This window comes from Emydura macquarii, unplaced genomic scaffold (genome assembly GCF_026122565.2).
Source record: "Emydura macquarii macquarii isolate MOO-44397 ecotype Brisbane River unplaced genomic scaffold, CSIRO-AGI_Emac_v2 contig_1254, whole genome shotgun sequence".
In the NCBI taxonomy this organism is placed as follows: Eukaryota; Metazoa; Chordata; order Testudines; family Chelidae; genus Emydura; species Emydura macquarii.
Window position 1 is genome coordinate 6,715,599 of NW_027131391.1, and position 25,256 is coordinate 6,740,854.

The 25,256-nt window shown below is 45.4% G+C and overlaps 1 protein-coding gene across 2 annotated transcripts; it reads left to right on the plus strand.

The window, feature by feature from the left end:
• Nucleotides 1–1,735: 1,735 nt before the first annotated feature.
• Nucleotides 1,736–24,112, plus strand: LRRC74B (leucine rich repeat containing 74B). 2 transcript variants are annotated; one of them, XM_067550173.1, is made up of 10 exons: nucleotides 1,736–1,868; nucleotides 3,684–3,843; nucleotides 4,692–4,834; nucleotides 6,487–6,619; nucleotides 8,870–9,076; nucleotides 13,988–14,097; nucleotides 16,025–16,140; nucleotides 17,668–17,746; nucleotides 18,967–19,062; nucleotides 21,887–24,112. In XM_067550173.1, the coding sequence occupies exons 1-10, from the start codon at nucleotides 1,755–1,757 to the stop codon at nucleotides 22,058–22,060; spliced, it is 1,332 nt and encodes a 443-aa protein (XP_067406274.1). In that variant the 5' UTR covers nucleotides 1,736–1,754; the 3' UTR covers nucleotides 22,061–24,112. The 2 variants fall into 2 exon arrangements, with proteins under 2 accessions (XP_067406274.1, XP_067406275.1); XM_067550174.1 differs by having other exon boundaries at nucleotides 21,890–24,112.
• Nucleotides 24,113–25,256: the final 1,144 nt, after the last annotated feature.

A 25,256-nucleotide genomic window follows, 5' to 3' on the forward strand; every position in this document is an offset into this window, starting at 1 on the left:
AGAGGACTTCCTGAAGTCTTTAGTCTTATCCAAGTAAAGGGCTAGTGCTCTCCTAACATCTAGCATAGGCAGAACCGCCTTCCTGTTGTCATGATGTGGTTTTGGGGAAAAACAGGAATATAGATATTGATTCATATGAAAACTGGAGGCAACTTTAGGGAGAAACTTAAGATATGGCCTCAGAGTTACTTTGTCTTTAAAAAAGGCTGTGCAGCACGGGTTTGCCATCAGGGCTGCTATTTCTCTTATGCACCTAGCAGAGGTAATGACAATTAGAAATGCTGTCTTCATGGACAGGTGTAACAGAAAGCAAGTTGCCATGGGCTCAAAGGGAGGTCTAGTCAAAGCTCTGAGGACTAGGTTAAGATCCCAGGTTAGAGCTGGTGGTCTCACTCGTGAGAAGCAATTCCCAGTGCCCTTAAGGAATCTACGTGTCAGTAGGTGATCAAACACCAAGTATCCATCTACTTGCTGGATGGATGGAAAGCCATCATGGGCCGTGAGATGTACCTTAAGGGAGTTGCGGGAGAGTGTTGACCTTACATGAGGTCTAAAATGTAATCCAAAATCAGAGGGAGGGAAAACCAGGTTGTGTCTACGGTCTTACAATGACACCAAACTTGGAATTGTTTTCATTGTTGTAGGTTAGTACACTGAGTATAGGGTGACGAGACGCCCCGATTTTACAGGGACAGTCCCGCTATTTGGAGCTTTGTCTTATATAGGCGCCTATTACCCTCCAGCCCTCATCTGATTTTTCACACTTGCTATCCGGTCACCCTAAGGGGGTCAACTTTCGGCTGTATTGCACCATGACTATAGGCGTCGAATCACTTCCTGCGTGCAGACACAGGGCGGTTCGCTGCCTGGCAGTCTCTGCCTGTGGCACGTTATTGAAGAAGCCCGGGGGCCTGCTCTGCCCTTCCTTCCCCATCGTACAGCCACGTTTGCAGAGGGGACGATCCGTGTAGCTCCCCAGCAGCCCCGGCCAGATGGCGACGTCTGCCATGGCACCATCTCGGCTCTGCGCCCGCAGCTTAGCGCAGTGCAGCTGCTGCACCCGCACAGCCTCCCAGCAAAGCCCTGCGGCTTCTCCCCGCCAGCCCCGGGGCCTGGCACTACTCAGGCCCTTTGTCTGCTCCCCCGGGCCTCTGACGGGCCCTTGCTGGGTCTCCCTTGCCCACTGCACAGCCAGGATCCGCAGCTGGACCCAGGGGCCAGGACCCGCCCCTTCTTCTTGCCTAGCACAGCTGCCTTGGGAGTGTCGGCCTGGAGCCTCCATCGCTGCCTGCCGGGGAGACGGCGGCAGCAGCAGGGCCCTGCCCGCAGCACGGCGGGGCCCCGCCAGGGGAAAGGGCTCGCCCGCGTGCCAGGCAAAACCCGCCGGGCCCCGCTCGCCTCCCGCCCCTCGGGCCGGGCAGCACCGCAGCTGCAGCGGGCGGACGGCGGGGGCCCGCGGACGGGCGGGGCACAGCACAGGGACCCGAGCCCCAGAGACCCGCGGCCAGGCCCCAGGCAGCGGCGGGCGGCGCCGGGGACCAGAGGCGCGGCGGAGGCTGGGCCGCACCCGGGGGCTGCCCCGGACGTTGCCATGGCAGCAGCGTAACAAGCCGCGAGCGGCCTCCCCGTCCTTTAGGGATGGCTCCTGATCGCTGATTGGCTCCATGAGAGCACGTGAGCGGCGTTCTCTCTTCTGATTGGGGAGGGGGCGCGCCGTGGGCGTGGCTCGGGCTGATCCGCGCGCCGGCCGCGCGATGCTGCTGCCGCTGCGGAGCGAGCTAGGTCCGGGGGCTGTCGGGGTCCGGTCGCCCAGCCGGCCGCGGGCGGCGCTCAGCCGCGGCAGCGTGCGCTCTGCCTCCTGCGGTGCGGTGAGCGGGGCCGGGAACCGGTGCGCGGGAGCGGGAGCCTGGGGCGCGGACCCGGCGCATCTGCCGGAGTCTGCAGGCAGCCGGGGCGGCTGGCGGGGCAGGATCCGGCCGGGGGTGGCAGGGGCGAGGGGGTGTTCCGCGGCCGAGCCGGGTGGGGCAGGGCGGAATCAGCGCGAGGTGCAGGGAGACGCATCTGCTGCAGGGACCTGCCCGCCCGCACTCGGACCCGGCCGGTCCTGAATCCTGCTGCTGTCCTCAGTGGCGAGTTCCCCGGATCCGTGTGCCAGCCCCTAGCGCGAGGTGCCCGTGTGCGGTGGGCACCTGTGGGGCGAGCTGGCAGGAAGAAAACTGGGGCAGGCGGGGGCAGATCTCAGCTGCTCTCCAAAGCTGAGCTGTCTCTTTTCAAAGCAGGTCTCTAGCTGTTATCGCTGTGAAGAAAGCCTTGCATTTCCTTAGCCATAGGCTGCAGCTGCAGCATGGACAGCCAGGGAAAGGATTTGTCTGTTGAGGTAGTTAATCCAGCTGTCTGACTAGGATTTAATCTCACAGGCGAGTGGTGAAGCCAGGCTAGTGTTACTGAAGTGGTTAGAGATCACGGGATGAAAGATGCTGCAAGTGCAAAGGATTTATAACGAAACATTTTCATTCCGGTTGTCATCTGGGTCAGCAGTTCATAGACTCATAGAAGATGAGGGTTGGAAGGGACCTCTGGAGATCATCTAGTTCTAGTCCAACCCCCTGCTCAAAGCAGGACCAGCCCCAACTAAATCATCCCAGCCAGGGCTTTGTCAAGCCTTAAAGACCTCTAAGGATGGAGATTCCACCACCTCCCTAGGTAACCCATCCCAGTGCTTCACCGCTCTCCTAGTGAAAAAGTTGTTCCTAATATCCAACCTAGACCTCCCACACTGCAACTTGAGACCATTGCTTCTTGTTCTGTCATCTGCCACCACTGAGAACAGCCTAGCTCCATCCTCTTTGGAACTCCCTTCAGGTAGTTAAAGGCTGCTATCAAATCCCCCCTCATTCTTCTCTTCTGCAGACTAAACAAGCCTCATAAATCATATGCCCCAGCCCTCTAATAATTTTTGTTGCTCTCTGCTGGACTCTCTTCAATTTGGCCACATCCTTCCTGTAGTGGGGGTCCCGAAACTGGACATAGTGCTCCAGATGTGGCCTCACTAGTGCTGAATAGAAGGGAATAATCACTTCCCTTGTTCTGCTGACAATGCTCCTACTAATGCAGTCCAATCTGCCATTAGCCTTCTTGGCAACCAGGGCACACTGTTGCCTCATATCCAGCTTCTTCTCCACCGTAACCCCAGGTCTGTTTCTGCAGAACTGCTGCTTAGCCAGTTCAAATGTAGTACCAAATGAGAGTGACCAAAAGTCGCTGGAGGCATCAAATGCATTGTGTGGTGAAGACAGTGCAGTTCTAGAAGACAGGTGCTGTTACTGTCATACTCTTTGGCAGTTTCAACTGAAAGTGCAAGCACTGAATGAACGTGACACAACCCCTCACCACTAGAAGTGGTTCCTCCAGCTCCGGGACATGTTGCTTATGTATCTTCAGTTTCAGACTGTCAGTCCAGTTCCTTCCACTAGTACAGATATATTTCATGGGATAGATACCTGTGAAGCACTCACTCGATTTCTTATGGTAATATTAGTCAGTGTTGACTCAATAATAACTGAAGTTACAAAGTAGCTCTTTTTCTCCCCTTTTCACACATCTGAGCAGTTGGTTACCAAGAGTAAGATCTTTACATTCACTGAATAGAAGAATTTCTGTGTAACTTTCTCATGTGCTTTAAGACTGTCCCCAGGTCGGCTTGTGAGCCCTCTGTGCACCAGGAAAGAGATGCTTGCAACAGAACAAACACACCGGATGATTTGGAGGGCAGCGAGAGTGAGGAGAAGGCTGATGAAGATAGTGAGAGTGAGGAAGGGTGGGATACTGACCTTGAAATAGAAGGTACAAAACATCCAAGTGACCTGATTTGCACAATGGTAGGAAACTCTTCCGGCACTCCACAGGTTGGATCTGGCCCAATTTGTCTTATATCTGTAGAACAGTATCAAAATTGGAAGTGAACATGCAATTTTTGTTGGTGTTCTCTAGGTGAAGAGGGATTGTACTCTTAATTCCTTTTCTTTCTCTTTACGAAGCTCTAAATTACGCATTATATATTATTCTTTTTGCAGATCTAAGGCCGTCTCATTCATTGCGTGAGTGAGATGGTGAGTCCAGAGTGAGGAAGAGCTTCAATCTTTATTTTTATATGACTTATTAAAATAAAAGTGAAGAGGAGGTCTGCACACAGAACATTTGCTTTAATCAAATTTTTAAAATAAATTAAACATTTACCTTAAATATTGCTTAAATATTTACAGCTGTATATATATAATTTCTAATACATTGTTTTTATCCTTATCACTTAAGAATCTGGCTTGTGTACTGAGGGTTTGATCCAAAACCAATTTGAAATCAATGGCAACGCCCGTTGGCTTCTGTCAGTTTTGGATCAGCTAGGGATCCTGAAAGTAATTGTATGAGATCATGGAATTAAAAACTGTGTCAAGATGCCTACACAGCAAGCAACAGGGTCAAGTTTATGTGGACAGTCTGCGCTTTCCTAAGTGTTGTTTCACTCTGTTCTGTTAACTTTGAGTGCATGGAGGCTCTGTGGAAGCTGCTGCAAAAAATATAAATTTTCACTGTTTGTTTATTTTATTTTTTTAAGGAAATTGTTAATTTGGAGTGCTGTTTTTTGTCTGTACAGCTTGTTTTCTCTATGGCCTTTTTTTCCTTTTCTAATGTAGAAACTAAGGAACCTTTTGACGCAACCGGGAAGACCAGATACATAGCAGCTTGCCAGCTATATGGGGTGGTCCCTGTATCCTATTTCCTGCGGCACATGAAGGACTCTGAACTGGATATGATGCACCATGGACTTGGCCCACAGGTAACAGTTACAGAAAATAGAATAAATCATTTTCCCCTTTGGCACAGTTAAGGCAGCGATGTGTGCTCTGAGATGTATGGTGATTGTGCTAGTGGCCAGGTGTGTATCTCTGGATGCGGGAAAAAGGATATGTACTAATTAAACTAATATTAGCTTTTAATTTTCTTGGGTTTGTGGTGTATATTATGTGTAGACCACCATTAAATGTAGCATGTTTGTTTATGAACAAACTAAAGTATGATGATCTACTGGAAGTTATTGGACAGGCCAGAACAAGAGGACTTAGGTTTAAATGAAGAAGGAATAATACATTTAAGAATTTCAGCAGGTGCTGCTTTATCAAGAATGGTGAATAGGAGGAATGGACGTCCAGGTAAGAGGGAGAGAGATGCAGTCAAACAATATAAATATATTTAAGCAAAATGAAATACTGCATGAAATTTCGCACATTAAAGGGGGATTTGTCAGCATTATCTTCTTGGCAGCACCTGGCTGTCCTTTCTAAGAGATGGTGTGTAAGATTTCTCCACACCTAACCTTACAGAAATGCCCAGGACAGTGTGATAAAATTTTTATCCTCCTCGGGTGTACAAAGTTTTTATATAATGCGTGCGTGCGTGTGCGTGTGTGTGTGTGTGTGTGTGTCATATGGTTAAAATTGATAAGTTTTTAAAAGACATTATAAAACTTTTTAAAGACGTTTTATATGTAGGTTAGTGTCAACCAGTACCATCCACGATGGGCTCATAGTTGCTTCTGGTTTTACACAACTTCCTTTGCTGTAACACTTGTCTCATATGCATGACTCACGCCACAGAACGCTGCAAGCCTGAATACTCACCTGCGGTAGTAAAAAAAATTAGAGAAATTAGAACCGAAATATACCTATTAGAACCCATCATCCTCTTGTTCCTTATATGGTATTTAGGGTTGGGGAATATAGATTTTTTTTTTTTTTTTTGGTGACTAATGTCAATGTCCGTTTACTTCCAAATTTAAAATATTGTAATCAACTTAAGTAATTTATTCCAAATATAATGACTCTGGATCCTAGGAGTAATAACAGTGAGAAATAAAATCATAACTTGTACTTATCCTAGAATTATTAGTCACTGATTGTCTGATGGAACTGACAATGACTGAAGGTGCCAGGTGTCCTCACGTTCAACAAATCTGAAGTGTAATTATCCCTCTCTCTACATTCTGAAACATTTTTCATCATTTCTAGATGGATGGAGAAATAATTAATGACACTTACCAATTCAGATTGAATTCTTTGAACCCTAACTATATTCTGCATTGCTTTTTCCCATCTAGTTTTTAAATCACTCACACAAGGGGGCTTCCACTATTTTCCTTTAGAGACAATGGGTTAGATCCTTCTCCCATTGAAGTTGTTGAGAATTTTGCCACTGGTAGCAGGATGGGACCTGTTGTTGGGTGCTTTATTGAACACAGCTGGAACCCTCTCCTGCACATAGAGGTCCTTTTCTTTCAGTTGTGTTCTTCAGAAATGCAGCCAGGACTTAGAAAGCTTTCGTCACCTTGTGTGTTCTTGCTAGGTCAAGGAAAGCTGAAATAATCAAACAACTAAAAGTGCTCTTTGTACTGAATTAACTGTGGGTGACCCATTACGCTGTTGTATGTTCCAGGGTGCCAAAGCTTTAGCCCTTTCCTTGATGACCAACACCTCCATCGTAAAGTTAAACCTGAGTGATAATTGGCTGAAGGGAGAAGGGGCAGCGGCAGTTGCAGAAATGTTAAAAGAAAACTGTTACATTTCAGGTTTGTCTCTTAATTGAAAGGTAATTTTGTTGTATGACATGTATCTGCATGTGGCAGTGAGGTTTTATGGGCGAGGAGGAAGTTTTCTTGTTTATTTGCATATCTGGCTGATTTCATTGACTTCAGTGGCACTGCTCTAATGAGAGAAGGCTACAGAATTGGCCCTACTTTGAAAAGTGACTATTTAAATAGTGCCTTCTTATTCAGCTCTCCCTAGGAGTATTCATAGCCTTTACTTTTGTGAACTCGTGACTTTAGTGACTGAAATATGATTTTATTTCTGTTATCACTGCAAAGCAAATAGCGTTCTGGCAAAGGGAGCTGCTTTCTATTCTGGCTCATGAATCAGCAACAGAACAGGAATTCAGGAGAACAGTGCAGGATATTGTTGATGATGCATAAGGCAGAAAAACCCGCATCTTAACTTTCAGATTCCAGGTTGAGTTTGCAGGACTGGCAGCTAGGAAAACTGTCTTCTGAGCTAAACCCCATCCAGGGTGCACCGCTGATAGCTGTGCTATAGGGACTGGGCTGGAGTGACAAAGGGGACTTTGCTCAGCTTTGCAACCCCTAATTTTAGGTGCCCTGCCACCCATTGGAATCCACAGTGCTGAGTTCGGTGCCCAGGTTCTCCAGACAATGCATGGGGAGAGTTAGATGCCTAAAAAGGGGATCCACAGAAGCCAGCAAACTGAGTGGGCAGCTGCTTAAATTGGCCAGTAGAAAGTGGCTTAAGCCCCGTCCCTCAAAAGTAATTAGGTGCCTAATTCCAGTCCAGAGGTAGAAGCCTATCTCTGCTTGGGAGTCTCTGCCATGAACTGTCTCCTGGAGTTAGGTGCCTGTCTGAGCCACATCAGTCCTTGGAGAGGAAGTACTGGTGCTCCTCCCTATATAGCTACTTGCCCAATGGTTTAAGCGCTCACCTGGGACATGGTTCCAATCCCAATGCTGCCTGATTTGGAGCAGGGACTTGAACCCAGGTCTCCTGCCTCGGATATCTGAGACCTCAGATGGGTGGGGTTCAGTGAAGCTGGAGTAGCACTACCCCAGCAGGTGGATTCTGAGATGTGAATGGCAAAGCAGGTGAGAGAAGAGTGCCCATTTCTTTCCACTCCCTCCCCATTCCATTGACCCCTGTCAGCCCCAGTTGATCATTTTGGTAACCCTGTAGTTGGAAGGGTAGGAAGCAGCGGAGACAGGCAAGGAGGCCGTGTGGGGACGTGGGCTGGGCACTGGTGCCTGCAGCTCTGCAGTTTATTTTGGGCACAAGCTGCCATAGTTTTACTTGTAAACTAAGTACATTTGCTCTGGGAACTATTGAGACACACAAACATGGAATCCTCCAGGCCCTTTTTACAGTCACTTTTCACAACTGCATGTTAATAAACAAATACTGATATCTGTTGCGACAGACATCAGTACTTATTGACTCAAGAACCCAAACCCTTGAATAATATTTACCTTGAAAGACAATAGATCTTGGTGTCCTCTGAAACCAGAGCAGGCTGTGACACACTGTGTGGGAAAGTGCCTGTGTGGGAGATTTTGCAGGTGTGTGCAGAGAGGAAGTGAGCTGCAAAATAATCAGAACTTGGTTTATAAAACCATCTTTCCAGAAAGAGTCTCATTCTCCAAGGTGTCCCATTAATGCTAATGGGGTCTAGATGCCTTGGGTGTTGCTAAGAAGTTAGTCTTTCCCTGGTGGGGCAGCATTGTGAATCCTGCCCAGCTCAGGAGAGGTTAAAGGGTGGTTCCCATCTAATGGCTGGTGGGAAGCCTCTAGATGAAATGGGTATGTGGGTCCCAGGTCTAGCTGCCATAGCACAAATTCACCAAGAAGCTTTGCACCAGGCTGTAAGTGATTTGGGGCAGGGACTGTCTCTCCCTATGTGTTTGTGGAGCACTGGCACAGTGGGGCCCTGATCTCCATTGGGTCTTATAGTCAGAGCTCCAGCAGCTGGGGCCAAATCACCTTTTTCATAATACATCTGAGAGAGCTGGCCACAGGGTAATTATCACACAAGCACTAGGGTGGGCAGGGGAAGTTAAAAAAATCACGTCAGAGCGAAAAACAGTTTCCATTAAAAAAAAATTAAAAATGAATTGGGGGGGCCAATCTCATAATTTTTATCTTTGGGTGTTGGCAATACTGTGATAAGAGTTTTCCATTGTAGTGGAGTGCTGGAGGTCTTTCTCACCTCTTCCCCTTATAGAAATGATGATTTTGTTCTTGGTTTTTTTCTCCCCCAGCTGTTGATTTATCTGACAACAGACTTGGAGTTAAAGGCGCCAAAGCCCTTTCTGCTATGCTTCTGGAGAATACTACAGTTATTACTCTTAAGCTTTCAGGAAATGAGTTTAACGACCATGCAGCTACGTACCTAGCAGATGCCCTACTGGCCAACAATAAATTGGAATTTCTGGATCTGAGTCACAACATGCTTGGTGACACATCAGGTAAAGCCATCTCTTTGTAGACCCCTGCATTGTATAGCTATATCCTGCTGCAAATTCACACTCCAAGTGGAGAAAACTGAACTACTTTCTTCTCCAAAACCCTCCTTGCTTCCTTCCTTTTTTCGTAACCACCTGTAACTTACCACCCAGGCTCATAACCTCTATGTCATGTTGGAATCCTTGCTCATCAAACATTGTCACATCTTCCTCTATAAATCCATCCCTCTCTCTCTCCACCATTCATTTTGTCTTTCTACACCCTGGTCCTCTCTTGTCTCAGCTACTGCAGTTGCCGCCTTTGAGATCTTCCATGTCTCAGCATTTCCTCCTCTAGCCCACGGAGAATGGATCAGCCAAAAATATCATCATCTCCTCCTGCTGCTGAGAGAATGTCACTCCTTCCTTTGTATTCCTTCACTTGGCTTCTTCTCAGTTCCTGCATAAAGTCGATGTTTCTCGTTGTTCACCTTCAAAGGCCTGAATAAGGTGGACCTGCCTCCATCGCTGCTCTCATTGTCTCCTGCTGTCTATAAACCTAACCATCTTTTCTCTGTCCATCTCCCAGTTTTCTCTTCATGCCTGGAATTCATTCCCTCTCCTCATGCGCTGAATGGCCTCCCTCACATCATTCAAATTCCTCATGACAGCTAACTTCTCCTCCCATGAGGCCTTTCACTGAGAACAGAGTGAAGAACTGGGATAAGAGAAGAGCAGAGCATAGAACATTGGGAAGAACAGAAAACCCAGGAGGAGGAGGACAGAGTATGTTCAGAGATAGAAGAAGAGGAAGAAATAAGCTACAACTCAGAGCAGAGGAAAGAAAAGAGACTAAAATAAAAAGGCCGCTGCTCCTGCAGAAATGGGGAATTAAATGAGGTGACATATCTGGGACTTCTGGCATTGGGCAAATACTGATTCATCCCTCCTGCCCTTTAATGTGTCTTGATCTTTAGTTATGGAAAGTGGGGAGATGTCAAGGGATGGGAGTGGCTTTCCTGAGCCTCTATGGTGGTCAAAACTGCCTACCCTGAACCACTGTTACCTCTCATCAAAGCCCTCCCTCACATAAATCAGTCTGGCCATGGGAGGCAGGAGAGGGTGAGCTGAAGAGAGAAGCAGATGGGGAGAAGCGAAGATGGGACTGGGAGTGGAAGAGATAGAGGGAACCAGAGAGGGGATGGTGTTGGCAAAGTAGGAGGGAGAGATGAACCATGATGTCAACTTAAGCGTAGGAAGAAAGGCAAAATATTTAATGAGGATGAGAACAGTAGGAATGAAAGAGGGGAAGAAATGAGGAACTCTGGGAACTTGAACAACCTTTTCCCCTGCTGTTCCACCTCCCAGCCATCTGGAGTCAGCTGTCCTTCAACCCCGTTCCCATAAAGCAGCCAATAAAAGGCTCCAACCCTTCCTGGGAAGAAAGGAGACAGACTTTCACAGCCTCTGGCAGCCCAGTGCCAGCACTAACCCACAGATGTGCATTGGCCCTTGGGAAAGTGACTTGACTGACACATGACAAGTAACGGTGCTTTCCCCCCACATTAGACATGCTAGCACATGCTCTCTTGGCATTTTCTCTTACAGGGAGGTGTCTAGTTGCTTCATTAGCCAAATTTTCTCCCTGTAGGAGATGTATGTTGCTATAAATGTACATCTCTCTGTAACAGCCACATGGATAAGTCCAGCTCTGGGTTTCTGGTCTCTCTGATGTTCCATGATGGGCCTTCTGCAGTTCAGGCTCCCCAGAGAATAATAACTTTTACCATTTCAGACACTGCCTTTTAGAAAAGAGTCCTCAAAAATGAGCCAAAGCCAAAAACGCCCAGCCAGCTAGAAAATTAGAATTCAGTGTCATTTTGAACTATAGACATATGGCAGGGTTCCCAGTTAGTGTAAATTGTCATGGCACTATTGACTTCTTCTGATTTGCATAGTTAAAATACATTCTAGATTCAGAGCCAGGCTTTGTCTGTATTCAGAGCTGCGCTGTTAATCCGTGGGGTTTTTAAACATTTAAATAAACTAGTGCAAGTTTCCTTATCTCACTGAGCTCTCTGTTTGTCAATGATCACACTCCAGACCATCCCCTGTCTCCTCTGACAGGATGCCGGTCAAATCCGTCACCCCAGCCTCAGGATTTTTTGGTTCAAGGCATGGCTGACAGGTGGTTCATGGGGTTAGAAACAACCTGTTGTGAGAACATAAAGAGAGTGCTGTTGCATAGCGGGAGACAATCTACTCATGACACATATACCCAAAAGTGAATGAGATTAAAATGCTGGTGTGACTTAAAACATCTTTCACCTACCTCTTCTTCGTTATCATCTGTATTGGATTATATTTTAGGGCTAAAAATGACAGGATTATCTTTAAACTCCATAACACTATATTTGGCAGCTATTACAGCCTTCCATCATACAGCAGAGGGTTTTTCCATCTTCGCTTATGAGGAGGTTTCTCTAGGGACTGGATAACCTCTTCCCGCAAATCAGATGCCCTGCGTCGGAATGGGAGCTTAGCCTGGCTACTCGGATGACTTACGTGGCCTCCCTTTGAATCTATAGCCACCCGCTCCTTCCTACAGCTGTCTTATGAAAACTGCATTTTTACTAGCCGTTACTTCTGCTCAAAGAGTGGGTGAGATAGGGGCTCAGATGGCATACTCCTCCTTCACAGTCTTCTTTAAGAATAAGGTCGTGTTATGAACACCGCCCAAGTTCCTGCCAAAGGTATCTTTGGACTTCCACATAAATCATCCTATCTGTCTTCCTGTTTTCTTCCCTAAGCCACACAGGGATAAAAGAGATGCAACATTACATACATTCAGGGTTAGGAGGGCATTAGCCTTTTACTTATGCAGGACTAAGCTCTTTAGGAAATCTTCCCGATGATTTCTCTGCATTGCAGACAGACTTAAGGGATCTCAGATTGCCGAGCAAAGACTCTCTAAATGGGTATTTGGCTGCGTTACCTACTGGTATCAGCCTCATGATCTTCATCCTCCCTCTAGAGTCTTAACTCGCTCCACGAGATCCCTCTCCACTTTAGTAGCCTTTCTTAAGAACCTTCCAGTTGCGGAAATATGTAGAGCCAGGACTTGGATGTCCATTCAGACATCTGCTGAACACTGTGCAAGTCACTCATTCCTCAGCTTCTGATGCCATATTTGGCTCCACTCTTCTATCTTCAACCTTAGACTCAACTCTGGAGCCCCCCGTCCCCAGTAAAGAGCATTGCTCAGTAGTCATCTACAGTGGAGCACCCGTAGGGACACTCCTCGAAGAAGAGTAGGTTACTCACCCTGTGCAGTGACTCTGGTTCTTCAAGACGTGTCCCTATGAGTGCCTCACTAACCCAACCTCCTCACCGCTGCTTTGGAGTTCTTTACAATGGGGCTGTGCGGTAGAGAAGGAACTGAAGGGCTGGTCACTCGGTGGATGCCATGAGGCTGCTGGGGCCGCACGCCTGGGCCGGATGGACACTGCTACCTAAAATCTTTGATCTGAGGCATACTGGGTGCAAACACACCTAGCATGGAGCACCCATAGGGAAACATAGCTCGAAAAACCACAGTTACTGCACAGAGCGAGTAACCTCTTTTTGCGAGGGACGGTGCAGAAGCGGCTGTTCGATGGGATTTGACTGTGGGGGTGGGAGGGCTTGGAGACTCGGTTTTGGAAGGATATTCAGACATAAGGGGCAGCCTGGAAGAAGGCAAGGAGAAGTTGGGGGCATCAAAGCTGGTGATATTGGTGGAGAGGATGCAAAAGGAATACACAAGGAGAGCAGGTCTGGGATGTAGACTGGGCAGCGTGATGTGGGGCTTGAGATCGAGGCCAAGAAGTGTGAATAGAATTGAATGGGCAAGGGAAGAATGTTTATTGACTTTAAAGTCCTTCCCCACCTACTGCCACCCACTGAAATCTCTGGGGATCCCCTCCCCTGTCTTAGAGCCCTGAGGGGCTGGAGCGAGTCTTTCTTGGACTGGGGAAGGTTTTGGATTTTTTCTCCTCACTTTGATTCCTTACCCTCTCCAACCCAGTCCTTTTAGGGTCACCGGTTTGTTACTAGTTCTGCCTCTACTGATTTCTCAGTGATGAGCTCTGCTTCTCCTTTGATTTTCCTGCAGGCTGACGCTGTGTCTCTTTCCCATCCTCTCTGCCAGCCATTCTGCACTCTTCCTTTTTTTCCCTCCTGGTCTGTCACCTAATCCCCCAGTTAATCCTGATGTCTCCTTCCTCCTCCATGAAACCTCCTTACCGCCCCTCCCCTCTCCGTCTGTTTGAAACCCGCTGAACCATCTGCACAGAGGAAACCTCCTAAGGGGCCACAGGGTTGAGAAGCAGAGTAGAGCGCTTTTCCGTAGCGTAGAGTCTGGACTCCAGCCAGCCCACGAGAAGGGTGGAGACGGCTAGGCTGCCTGTGTGAAATTTTTGGTGGTATGTTGGGGCGGGAGAGAAATTTACCTGTGCAGGACGCTGTCACTTTAGGGAGGAGTTGTGGACGTTGGGCTTCAGAGCCATAAGTAGGCATTTTAGCGCCCGGGGCAAGCAAGCATATTTGTGCCCCCCGCTACTGGTTTTTTTCACTATTTTTTCATTCCCGTGGCTTTGTGCCCTGGCGACTTCCCTGCTTACCCTGCCTTGGTTATGGTCCTGTTGGGCTCTGTCTTGCCATATGAGAACTTGTCCTTGTACCTCCTATTTTGTGCACTCAGTGGTCTCTAACCACCTGGGTCCTGTTTTCTGGCCCCTGCTCTGTGCTTGAGACACAAGATGCATAAAAGAGAAAGATCCTGTTTTAATGGCTGGCCCCAAGAGCTTCCTACTCTAACCTGAGCTTCCTGCTCTGCTGAACCACCTTATCCTTTCCTGGGTCTTTACAAACATTTTTCGTAATCTGTCTTGTAAGGTGAGATACTTGGAATGGCAATAGCAGAAAACACTGGACTCAAGGAACTTAATATCAGCTGGAACTTCTTTGGTAGCCAAGGAGCAGCTGCCTTAGCCAGAGGCTTCGGGGTAGGAAATCTGTGTTATCTTCTGTCTTTTGCACCCTGTAATACTCATGTGAAGCTTGGTCTGTTTGGATAGACAGTACCATCATGACTTACTGTCCGTCTCTTATGCGATTGCCTGACCATAAACCACTGTGAAATCTGGAAGTGTGTAGGCCTTGAAATTGGGGAGATAAAAGTCATGATTTTAAAAAATTAAAAATCAATTAAAAATCTTGATTTTTTTTTTAAATTCCCATTTGCAGTTTGCAGTTCATTACTTTCTTCCCATTTTACAATCTTAAATTGCTAAAGTGAATATTTTATATAATTTCTAACTGTTAATAGACATTCAGGTTGTTCATAGAGGTTTTTTCTTACTGTGCATTTTCACACTTAAATTGTTTATTGATGCTGAAAAAGACCAATCCAGGGCCTTATTAACACTCTCACTGTGAGACCAGCACAAACACAAATGGATAAGCAAACAGCCTCAGCTATATTCGCAAGCAACTTTACCTGCTGACATACTGCATTTCCCCAAGTTAAGGAAGCTGAAACATTTCAAGGCTGTACTTGTCCCTCAGGGTTTGCAGTTGATGGGACTTGTGCTTCTAAATCATTTAGGTGCTTTTGAAAATCCCGCTGCTAGGGGCTTAAATTTGAATTTAGGACCTTTAACTTTAGGCTCCTTGTTTTGACAGTGTTGGGCCGTGTGTATTCCAAAGTTAGTAACTTTATTAATGTATTGAATAAGTCTAAATAACTTTTCATTGTTAACACTGAATCAGTTTTTGTTTTGAAGTGACAAAAACTTTATGCTACTACTTTTTTTTAAATACAGACACAATTTTAACCCCTGTTACTGAAAACACTTACACACATGCTTAACTTTAAGACCACACGTTATCCCAGTGAATGACTGAGACAGTTCATATTGGGAAAGTTATATTCTGGCCTGGTTTCCAGGATCAGGGCCTTAATTTCAATATTTTGGTTCTTGTCTGTAGCAGTTTTATAAAATTCATGTAAAATCCCCTACTTGTACTGGCATTTTTTTAAAAAGCATTTATAATTTAATTCATTATAAATTTTAATCAAAATTTGCAATAACATACATTTTCAAGCTAGTTTTATATGCCTCAACCTGACAATGATTTTTTTAAATCAGATGATTGAAATCCATTCCAGAATAAATTAATATTTCCAGATTAAATTCCGGATTGGAATTTGTTTCTTTAAAAAATCCAGAAAAACACCCTAGAAAATTCCATTCATAAAACTGGTGAGTGCATTAGGATGGCAAAAGCAATCTCTCAGCCAGGAAATGCCAACGTTGAGGCTGTTTGTGCAACTTGACTTCTGTCCAGTTGTGTGTGCTTTATCATGCTGTTTTTAATTATCAGTTTATTTTTATAATATGATACTTTGTATTACATTTTTTGGCAATTTTATGTGATGCATTTTGCAATATTGATGAGGAAGGGGGGTACAAAAAGAAAAAAGTGAGCTTCAAAGGAGAAACAGTTGTTCACTCCCTTTGTTTTGTTTCGTTTTTTCACTTCATTCTGATGAAGATATTCTGCTTGGCTTTTGTTTGTTTTTTAATATAGATTAGTATTTACATTAGAAGAAATCTTAGATTTTGACTTTTTTGTTTTGCTGGAAGAATCCAAGGTGGAGAGAAACAATGAGTTTATGACATCACAAGAGACAGAGACCTAAACAATTGAAAGAGGAAGAGATTTCTAGTCAGATTATTTAAAACAGTCTGTTTTTCTGTTTTTATTTTTGTTAATACCTATTTAACTCGTGCTACTAACTTGGCAATATTTTAGCTGTGTTTTGGAAACATGATACGTGAAAGGTCATTCGACAAGGGAGACACAGATGGCTGTTTCTGTCCCAAATTATGGTGAGATTTTTTACGGTAATTCTGTCTTGTTCCATAGGCAAACATATTCCTCAGAGTTCTCGATGTTTCGTACAACGGCTTTGGCAACAGTGGAGCAGCTGCCGTTGGGGAGGCCCTTAAAGTGAACAATGTGCTGGAAGAACTCAACATTAGGTGAGTCAGGCTCAGGTCATGATGTAATACGTCCCACGCTTTGAAGTGAGAGCAGTCCCTGGTGGCTGAAATCCTGAGCAGCCCCTGATCTCTATTTTATGTGTAAGGAGGGACAGTCTTGCTGGCACTAAGATGCCGAAGGGAATGCGGTGTGATGGGAACTTGGCCAGTTAACTTTGGAATCCCCAATTCCTTTTATTAAACTTTTAGCTGGGTAAATCTCTTGGAATCCGTTATTTACTGCCCTGCCCTCAATCACGGCTGCCATGGCCCCAGCTTTGTAGTCATCCTGCTGGCCCCAGAGAAAGGGATGACGTAAAGGGGTCAAGGTCATATTGTTACACTCTGAAATTTGGAGGGCAATAAATTGATTCCATCTGGCTGGGGAGGATGGATGGAAAGAGATGTAGTGATAAGGATCCAGTGTTACTAGCACTTCTGGAAATGAGAAGAAAATTGAAGTGGGACTTTGGCGCTTAGATGGCATCTTGGACAGCGTGAGAGACAAATCTCATGTTTGTGCTCAGTCAGAGGGGGACAAGTTCCTTTGTTCTTCAAAGCACTGGCCTGTACGCTTGGAGGCCTGGGAGTGGCCTATATACCAAGGATAGTTAGATGTAAGAAATATTGTCGCTGTGATAGGGCTTACAGCTGCCAGCGGACATGATAATGTGGTAGGAACCAATTCAAAGGGGTGGCTGATTGGTTCAGCAAAGGGAGAGTCAAGAAAACAACCGACGCCGGAGAAGTTAATGGGACAGCCATGCGGCAGGGTGTTTTTCAGAGAGATGCAGTTATGGGGACAGTGAACATAACCATAAATGGTCACGAGATAGGTTGTGAGCAAAGGTGGAGTGGCCAAGTACTCCTCGGAGTGTAAAATCCCATGGGCAAGCTGGCAATGAGCCTCCCAGCCTAGTGCGTGAGGTGCCGGCAGAACCTACGCTCCCAAAGAGCGGATGATGGCTGAGGTTTTATTTGTTCTACTAACAACAAAAACAGAGGCTCAGAAATAGACATAAGGTAAGCAGGGCCAATCTGAGTCAGTACTGGGATAGAAGACTTCAGGGAAAACGTGTGCACTTCAGGAAGTGGCGTTGCTACTGACTATTGTGCTACTGGAGCTTTTTCTCCAGATGAGATTTAAAACCAAGGCCATGATCATTCAGGATCACTAAAGATCTCACAGCACTTTCCATGAGAGTAGGAACATTAACCCACGTATAATCCCCGCAACTGCAATTGGAGACGGGATTCTTTGTCACTTCCTCGTCTTTAAATTGTTGTGTATAGTTGAAGAGAGCTGCTAAAGTGTTGCCATTAAATGCACCCCCCCAGAGGTGGCCGCATTTCAGCGGTGGGTGAAGTGGTTCCCTGTGCTTTTGCATGAGTGTGTAAAGCACTTGGTTGTGCTCCTGAACACCCATCTATAGTAAATGTCTCCATGACAGCATTGCCCTGGCTGTGTGGGTGGGGAAAACGGAATAAAAAAATGTAAGAAATCTACCTTTTCTCTGTTGTTGTAAGCAATAACCGCATTTCACTGGAAGGAGCTCTACGCTTTGCAGTAGGCCTGAAAGCAAACCAGACTCTGAAGAGCCTTAATGTGAGTAGCTTTTCTAAGCAGGTATTGGAACACCCAATAAAGTATATATTTCAAATATCACTGACATGAGTACTCATTGAATCAGGTCCCGTTTGAGCCATTCTGCAGCAATAGCAGGGGAGCCCTCAGCATCAGTCTCTGGCTGCAGATACAGCATGCGGATGTTCTCGTTTAGGCAGAGTGCTTATGTTCAACAGTTAGTCTTCTGAATTCAATCATTTTATACCTCTCCTCCTGCGTGAACCAGAGCCAGCAGCCTGCAGCTCCCTGTTCTGCCCTGCAGTCAAGCACCTAGCCTTCCAATGCGAGGGTGATCTTCCTGTCCTCTGCTATCACCTCCTTACATAGCAGCGTATTTGCTGCAGACATCTGGGAGCTGGAGGGAGAAGCGGTTATGGCCATTGGGTGTTTCTGACCTGTCCCTTAGCTCAGCACAATTGGACAGATACTCTGCTCTGTTCCTCTCCCTTTCCGTTGCTCAGACAGCACAAAAGGAGCCTGAGTGCGGAAGGTCACAGAGTGGTGGCGACTGGGTATGAGCAGGGTATACCGCATTTTAGATATTCCCAGCTGGCGTGTTGTCTTTGGGGGACCATTGGCTGTTGGCATATGGTAGGGGCCAGGGTCAAGCAGAGAATTATGGAGCCATAACCAGCTCCCTGCCAGCTCACCCCTTTTCTGCATTGCCCAGCAGAAGCCGGATGCAGCAAAGAATCTTGTACTTGTGTAAAAACACAGTCGAGGCCAGGATCCAGGATGTGTAACTAAGATGCACATAGGTAAAGTCAGCCAGTGATGGGGTATGAAAGGAAGAAAGACAAGGGTGGAACCTTTTGGGATCCCCCCATTGAAAGATGCGGAGGAGGAGAACCAGGAGAGAGTGGAGTTGTGGATGCTGAGGAAGGACAAGACGACTGTCATAAAGTGATGTGGTTTCTTTAGTGAAGCCTGGGCACATCTTGAGAACCCCAAAAAGTTAGATTTTTTTTTTAAATCATTTTGGTTCTTGTAGACATGAGATTTTCAAAAAGCCATCATCATCCATTCCTATCACTGGGAGTTCTTGCTTTTGTCCCATGCCCTTGTCATGTGCCTGAAGACACAGAGCTACAGTTTGAGGGGAGATTTTCCAGACATCAAAGAAAGGCGCATTAGTGAAAAGAATGTGCATTGTTCCGATTGTTCCTGTATTGTTCCTGTTTTTTCCTGTCTGCCTTTAGATGGCCAGAAATCCCATGCAGAGTGAAGGCTGCTTTGGGATTCTCAAATCTATACAAGCAAACCCGAGTGCCGTGGTAGAAATCCTGGACTTCTCAGTAAGTGTTAATCATCCGGGGCAGGGGCATGTTTGGTCCTTCCAAATGAAACTGATCTGAATTGTAAATCATACAGTGCGATCAACGGGAATTAGAGCAGCATTATCATTGCAGGCCACTGTGACCTAAAGGACCATACACAGTTGGGCCACCAGCTTGAAACCCTGGGTACCTAAACGCATGTCCAAACATCGCCCCTGGATGTTCAGAGTGGCATGTAGGGGCATAAATGCCTGTTTCATGTGCCTAAGTGCCCATTTGTGAGTGTGCAGCTCTAGGATATGGATGTCCAGTTAAGGTGCATAGGCATTGCCCTTCTCCCACTATACCTGGCCTTGTCCTACTAAAGCAACGGAACCTGGAAGGAACTCGAGCTACTGCACATCCTGAAACCTCTGGAAAAATCTGTCCCACCCGTTGTGTGAAGAACCAAATAGTTTTATAAAGATTTGTGTCCCATTTGCATTCAGACGAATAGGCCCTCAATGCATAATCCTAGAGGACACTGAGGCTCAAAGATCTTTTATCTGAAAATACACTTTCCCACTGGTGAAAGGCGCCAGGCTGACAGCTCTGAGGCATGCAGTCCTTTGCCCACAGGTCTGGCAAGCTTCCACCCCGTACCCCGTCCACCCTTGTAACTAGGATGAGATGGGACTTCAGTCTGGGGTGCGTTCCAGCCATAGCCTGTCTGCTAAGATTTGGCAGCTAGTTACTGCCTGTTGTGCCCACTCGGTAACAACTTCTAGTCAGAAGTGAACCGGGCTGCATTCAGACAGGGACCGAAGGCTGAAAGACTCCACTGACATTGTGGGCTGCTCGAGCTACTGGGAGCCTGCTGAGACCGTCTGCGAGGCAGGGGTGTTGATCTGAACGTGCAGTCTAGACTGGGAATGCGTTCAGTCTGTTGCACGTGTCAATTGTCAGATAACAGGCTCAAATGGAGTTATTTAATCAAAGGTTAACACAGCACTGAACAGAACACAGAGAGAAGACACCTTATCACCCCCTGGAGATAGAGAAGAGAAGCTAGTCTGGTCCCTTCCTCTGTACCTGGTGGAATGCTGACACTATTCATTCCCAGACTAACTTTCCGACCCTCTTTCCTTTTAGTGGGTGTGAAACAAAGAAGCTCCTGTTGGGGGGGAGGAGGGGGAGGAAGTACTTTCCCACAGTTAACTTTACTGTATGTTCTGTTTTCCAAATTACTAAAGGAATTTCTTTTATGGACCTCAGTTTACCTGATTGATGAGTAAAAAGGAATCTCTTATCCAGTCATCATTAGTAGCAACTGTGACGACAGTTCTTAATGCACTAAAAACATCTTTCAGTGCGTCGTTATTTTATCCATTACAGAACCCACCCAGTTTGTTTAAAATGTACTTCTGTGGACACTTTTCATTAGGCTGAGGGGCTTCTTTTGATACCTGGACTATATATTAGTAAAGTCAAGGTAAAAGTGGGGTTAAAAGATTACACACATTCCATTATTGAGTTAATTTTCCTTTTACCCATTAGGTTCAATTGAAGGACAAAAAACTTTTTAGTTTCAATATATATAGGGCAATAAATATATAGATACACAAAATAAAGACTTTAAAAATAGAGTTTAGCATATAAAAGAATTACAATAATTTTTACATACAAAAAATCATAAAAAGTTAATATTTACTAATAAGTCAAACAGACACTGAGGCACTTTTCTCCATTTTTGCCTGTAAAAATCCAGGGAAATGAAATCCCAAAGGCATGTGTTATAGAAAAAAGGGGGCTGATGGAAAAGGCCCCCAAATCAGAACATTCAGAATGATTTTTCTGCAAAAAGCATAGTTCTACCGCATTGCATCTATACAAGCTGGCATAATGGCACATTGAACAAAGACCAAACACTGGCAGTCAGACATATGTGACTGAGGTGCAGTTGCTGTGGGAGCCATAACTGACTTGTGTAATTACATCCTAAACCACTCTCTGGGTCTCCTATTTAATGTTTGTTTGCCAGAAATTGACAGCCCCCTTCCCGATGAATGCTCTTGCGGTTATTATAAAACCGGCTTTTTCAAATGTTTTTGTTGATGGCTTATTTTTAATTTATAATGGAAAAACACTGGTTATAATGCTCTTTTAATTATTAATAACAAAGCAACACTTGCTAATTGTTATTTAATGACCTGTTGCATTCTGACTGGCTGAGAACAAACCACATGTGTTCTTCAGCCAAAGAGAGACCTGATTATCCATGAAAGATCTGCCTGCAGTTACAAACCCATGTCTGTCTGTCTGTCCCGGTACCCCCTTTCAAATGCTATTCCTCGTGTTCTTACAAACCCTTCTCCTTAGCCTGCTTTCCGTTCTCCTGACTCCCTCCTCAGGCTTTTTGTGAACTCTGGGGACAGGCTGCTTATTGCATTTTCTACTTACCCGTATGCCACGCTTTATCCATTCCAGTCCACTTTGTGCTCTGATCATTCTAGAGACACAGCCCTCTCAACAGAGTTGTGAGTTGCTTGCTTGGAATCTCACGTCCTCCCTTCTTGACTTGTCAGCTGCTTTTGATGCTTTTCTTCATCATCTTGGTTTTCCAATTCTTCCCCCGAGCGTTGAGGCTAGTTTGTTTCATGTTTTATTTTAGATCTACCAGTACTGTGGCGTTGCCACTTGCTGGTGAACTAGTCAGCGGCTCAGGGCACTGAGCTGTAGGAGCTTTGTCGGAGCTTGCATTAGTTGTATGAATGCCTGAGAGCAAGAATGTGTTTGTGTTACTTACTTCTGGAGAGAAGGTAAAGCATACTGTGCACTGATCTGTGATAATTTCTCCCTCTAGGAGATCCCTGTGAACAAAGACTTTGCAGACCTGTGTGACACTATGAAAATGCTTTTCCCAAATCTTCAGATCAGACATGGTAGAAATGCAACATTGCACAAAAAAGACCAATCAAAGGTTGAGAGCCAGCCCTGGTTCAGTGGGGAGGGTGATTTATACAATCACTTGGCCTAAAAGGAACCTCTTCAAGGCCACTTTGGGTATGTCTACACAGCCTAAACACTTGCGTGAGCCCTGCAAACCCAAGTCCATCTACACAAGCTGGGATGCTCACTTCTGCAGCTCTGTAGACATACTCTTAGTCTAGGCCCCTGCACTGTGGCATTAATCCTAATATCACTGACCCGTCTCCAAGCCTGGAATGAGGATTTTCAGTGGCAGTGTTATGGGCACATCCCATGGAAACATTTGCCGTTCACTCAGTGATGTCATTGTCAATAGCTTCTCCTAGCTGTACCTTTAAAGTAATTGGAGTAGATTTGCTGCTGTGACCTGGTGCTGGATCTCACTAACAGGGCATTCTCCTGGTGCGGGACCGTCTCCACAGGATGTAGAGCCAGCATAACCAACTCCTTACAGCACCTTCAGCCTTCTGCACAGGGCCTCTGTCGGGATAGGAAGGGCACTTGGCTGGAATACTCTGTGCCCAGCGACACCTTGTGGCAGATGGCTTCTTGGAGCCATGGCCAGCTGCCATAGACTAGGGCAACCTGAAGACTGCATTAATCTATGCTGGGGCCGTGACTAACATAGAACCAGACCCGTATTCAGACAGCCCCAGTCGGCTATTTTTCATAGATGGTAAAGCCAGAAGGAACCATCGTGATCATCTAGTTTGGCTTCCTGCCTGACGGGCCATAGTATTTCACTCAGTGATTTTTGCATTGAGCCCATATCTTCTGCTGGAGCTAGAGCATATCTTTTAGAAAGAGCCTCCAATCTTGATGCAAAGGCACTGAGTGACAGAGAATCCACCACACCCTAGGTAAGTTGTTCCACTGGCTAATAGCCCTCACTGTTTAAGAAAAAATGTACACATTATTTGGAGAGAAAGAATGTTGTAGTGTATAGGAATAGGATAGTATCCCTTTAAATAGTCTGTGAGCCCTCTAGTGTACTCACTGTGTTCTGTGTTTTTAGGAGCCGCCAGAAACCTATTAGAACAGTGGTTCTCAACCTTTCCAGACTACTGTACCCCTGTCCCACAAAAATAGGGGTCATAGCCAGCCTCTCTGTACAAGAGCAACCTTAACTTCACCTTAACAAAGTTGGGTTGTGAGTGAATATATGGTCTTTTTCCATTCTGTAAGCATCCCAGGGATTTGCGTAACACTACATATGCAAAGTGATAAAGTAGAATCAAAGGTCTTCCTGTATTTGTGAACTGGATGAGCCTCGGACAACCCAAAAATATATGACCCCTTTGATGATTCCTTCCATCTATCTTACACTGAATAAAGAATCTATAAATTGCCCCACCCCGGCCCCCAAACAAGAGGACACCTTGTTGCGCGTGCCAATGTATGAAACTGCCACTGCCATTATCCTGGTGAAATGGGTTACTGACATTCTGTATTTTGTTGAAGCTTCACTACTAGTCTGCAGAAGAGAAGAGTGAGGGGGGATTTGATAGCGGCCTTTAACTACCTGAAAGGGGGTTCCAGGGAGGATGGGGCTAAGGCTGTTCTCGGTGGTGGCAGATGACAGAACAAGGAGCAACGGTCTCAAGTTGCAGGGCAGGAGGTCTAGGTTGGACATTAGGAAAAGTTTTTTACTAGGAGGGTGGTGAAGCACTGGAATGGGTTACCTAGGGAGGTGGTGGAATCTCCATCCTTAGAGGTTTTTAAGGTGAGGCTTGACAAAGCCCTGGTTGGGATGATATAGCTGAGGTTAGTCCTGCTTTGAGCAGGGGGTTGGACTAGATGACCTCCTGAGGTCCCTTCCAACTCTAATATTCTATGATTCTATGATTCTATACTGATTAGAAAAAGAACTATTTGCCCTGTTCAATATTATGGGGAAACTTGATTGTATCATCTGTGCCTGATAAATATGCCTACATATGAGATTTTGTTTGCGATCACTTCTCAGTAAATAATGAGATTTTTAAATAAGCTGTATAACTTCTTGATAAAATTATGTGTAGCCAAATGAAATTTGTCCTGTGATTGTGAGAATAGTTTCAGATTTTTATATTTAATAAATATTTACTGTAGTTTAAACTCACTTTTATCTATCTGGTTTCTTTCTGTTATGTCAAACCCAGCATGAGTTAGGAATGATGTATCTATTGGTCGAATTTGAGATCTTTGAAAACATCTTGTTTCCTGAGCCCTTTACTATATAAACATTCCATGGGTTGATCTCCAGACTCTGAGACTATGGGAAATTGATCTAAATCTGTAGTAAAACCTGTATTTTAAATACAAAAATTAATGGGCTTGAATTGCAGCTTAAATTGCAGCAAGGGAGATTTAGATTAGACATTAGGAAAGACTTCCTAACTGTAGGGATAGTTAAGCACTGGAACACATTACCTACAGAGGCAGAATCTCTGTCATGGGAGGTTTTTAAGAAAAGGTTAGACAAACACCTCTCAGGAATGATCCAGATAATACTTAGTTCTCTTCAGTGCAGGGGACTGAACTTAGATGACCTATCAAGTTCCTTTCTAGGCCTACATTTCTATGAGTCTATGATTCTATGATCTTGGTGGCCGCTGAAGCCTGATTTCAGTGTTTTTATTGTTACATAATAGGATTATTTGCTGTATGAGTAACTGCTGATTAAATACATGGCTGAATGTACAGTAAACTAAATAGATTGAGCTTCTTTAGTCTCTCACTATAAAGCAGGTTTTCCAGAGGCAAATAATCCTTGTAACTTTTTTTCTGAACCCTTCCCAATTTTTCAGCATCCATTTTAAAGTGTGGACACCAGAACTGGACATAGTCCTGGTCCCACGAATGCCATATGCAGAGGTAAGAACGCCTCCTACGCCTACTTGATAATCCCTCCTTACACATCCCAGGATCACATTAACCCCCTCAGCGACAGTGGAGCAAGTGTTCAGGTGTTTATCCCCGAGGATATTTGCAGAGTCGCTGCTCTCCAGGATACAGTCTCCATTGATTTTAAGTGTGATCTACATTCTTCGTTCCCAGATGCAGTTTAGTTAGGGATGGTTGAATATTTTCCATTAAACTTTTTTTTTTTTTTGGACTGAAAATTGAATTTTTGAAGAAACAAAACAATTCATGTTTGGAAATTTGTGATTTTTCCTTAGCTCTGAGACTGATACCTTCCAGGGGCTGGTGCAGGCTGTGGGCCAGGACAGACCAATCCTAAATTTTGCCTTTGCTGAAATTCC

Excerpts from the sequence above, each read along its gene's own strand:
- LRRC74B (XM_067550173.1), top strand. The coding sequence starts at position 1,755 with ATGCTGCTGCCGCTGCGGAGCGAGCTAGGTCCGGGGGCTGTCGGGGTC. Across the intron at positions 6,620-8,869 it reads AGAAAACTGTTACATTTCAG|CTGTTGATTTATCTGACAAC; the intron begins GTTTGTCTCTTA and ends TTTCTCCCCCAG. Across the intron at positions 9,077-13,987 it reads CATGCTTGGTGACACATCAG|GTGAGATACTTGGAATGGCA; the intron begins GTAAAGCCATCT and ends CTGTCTTGTAAG.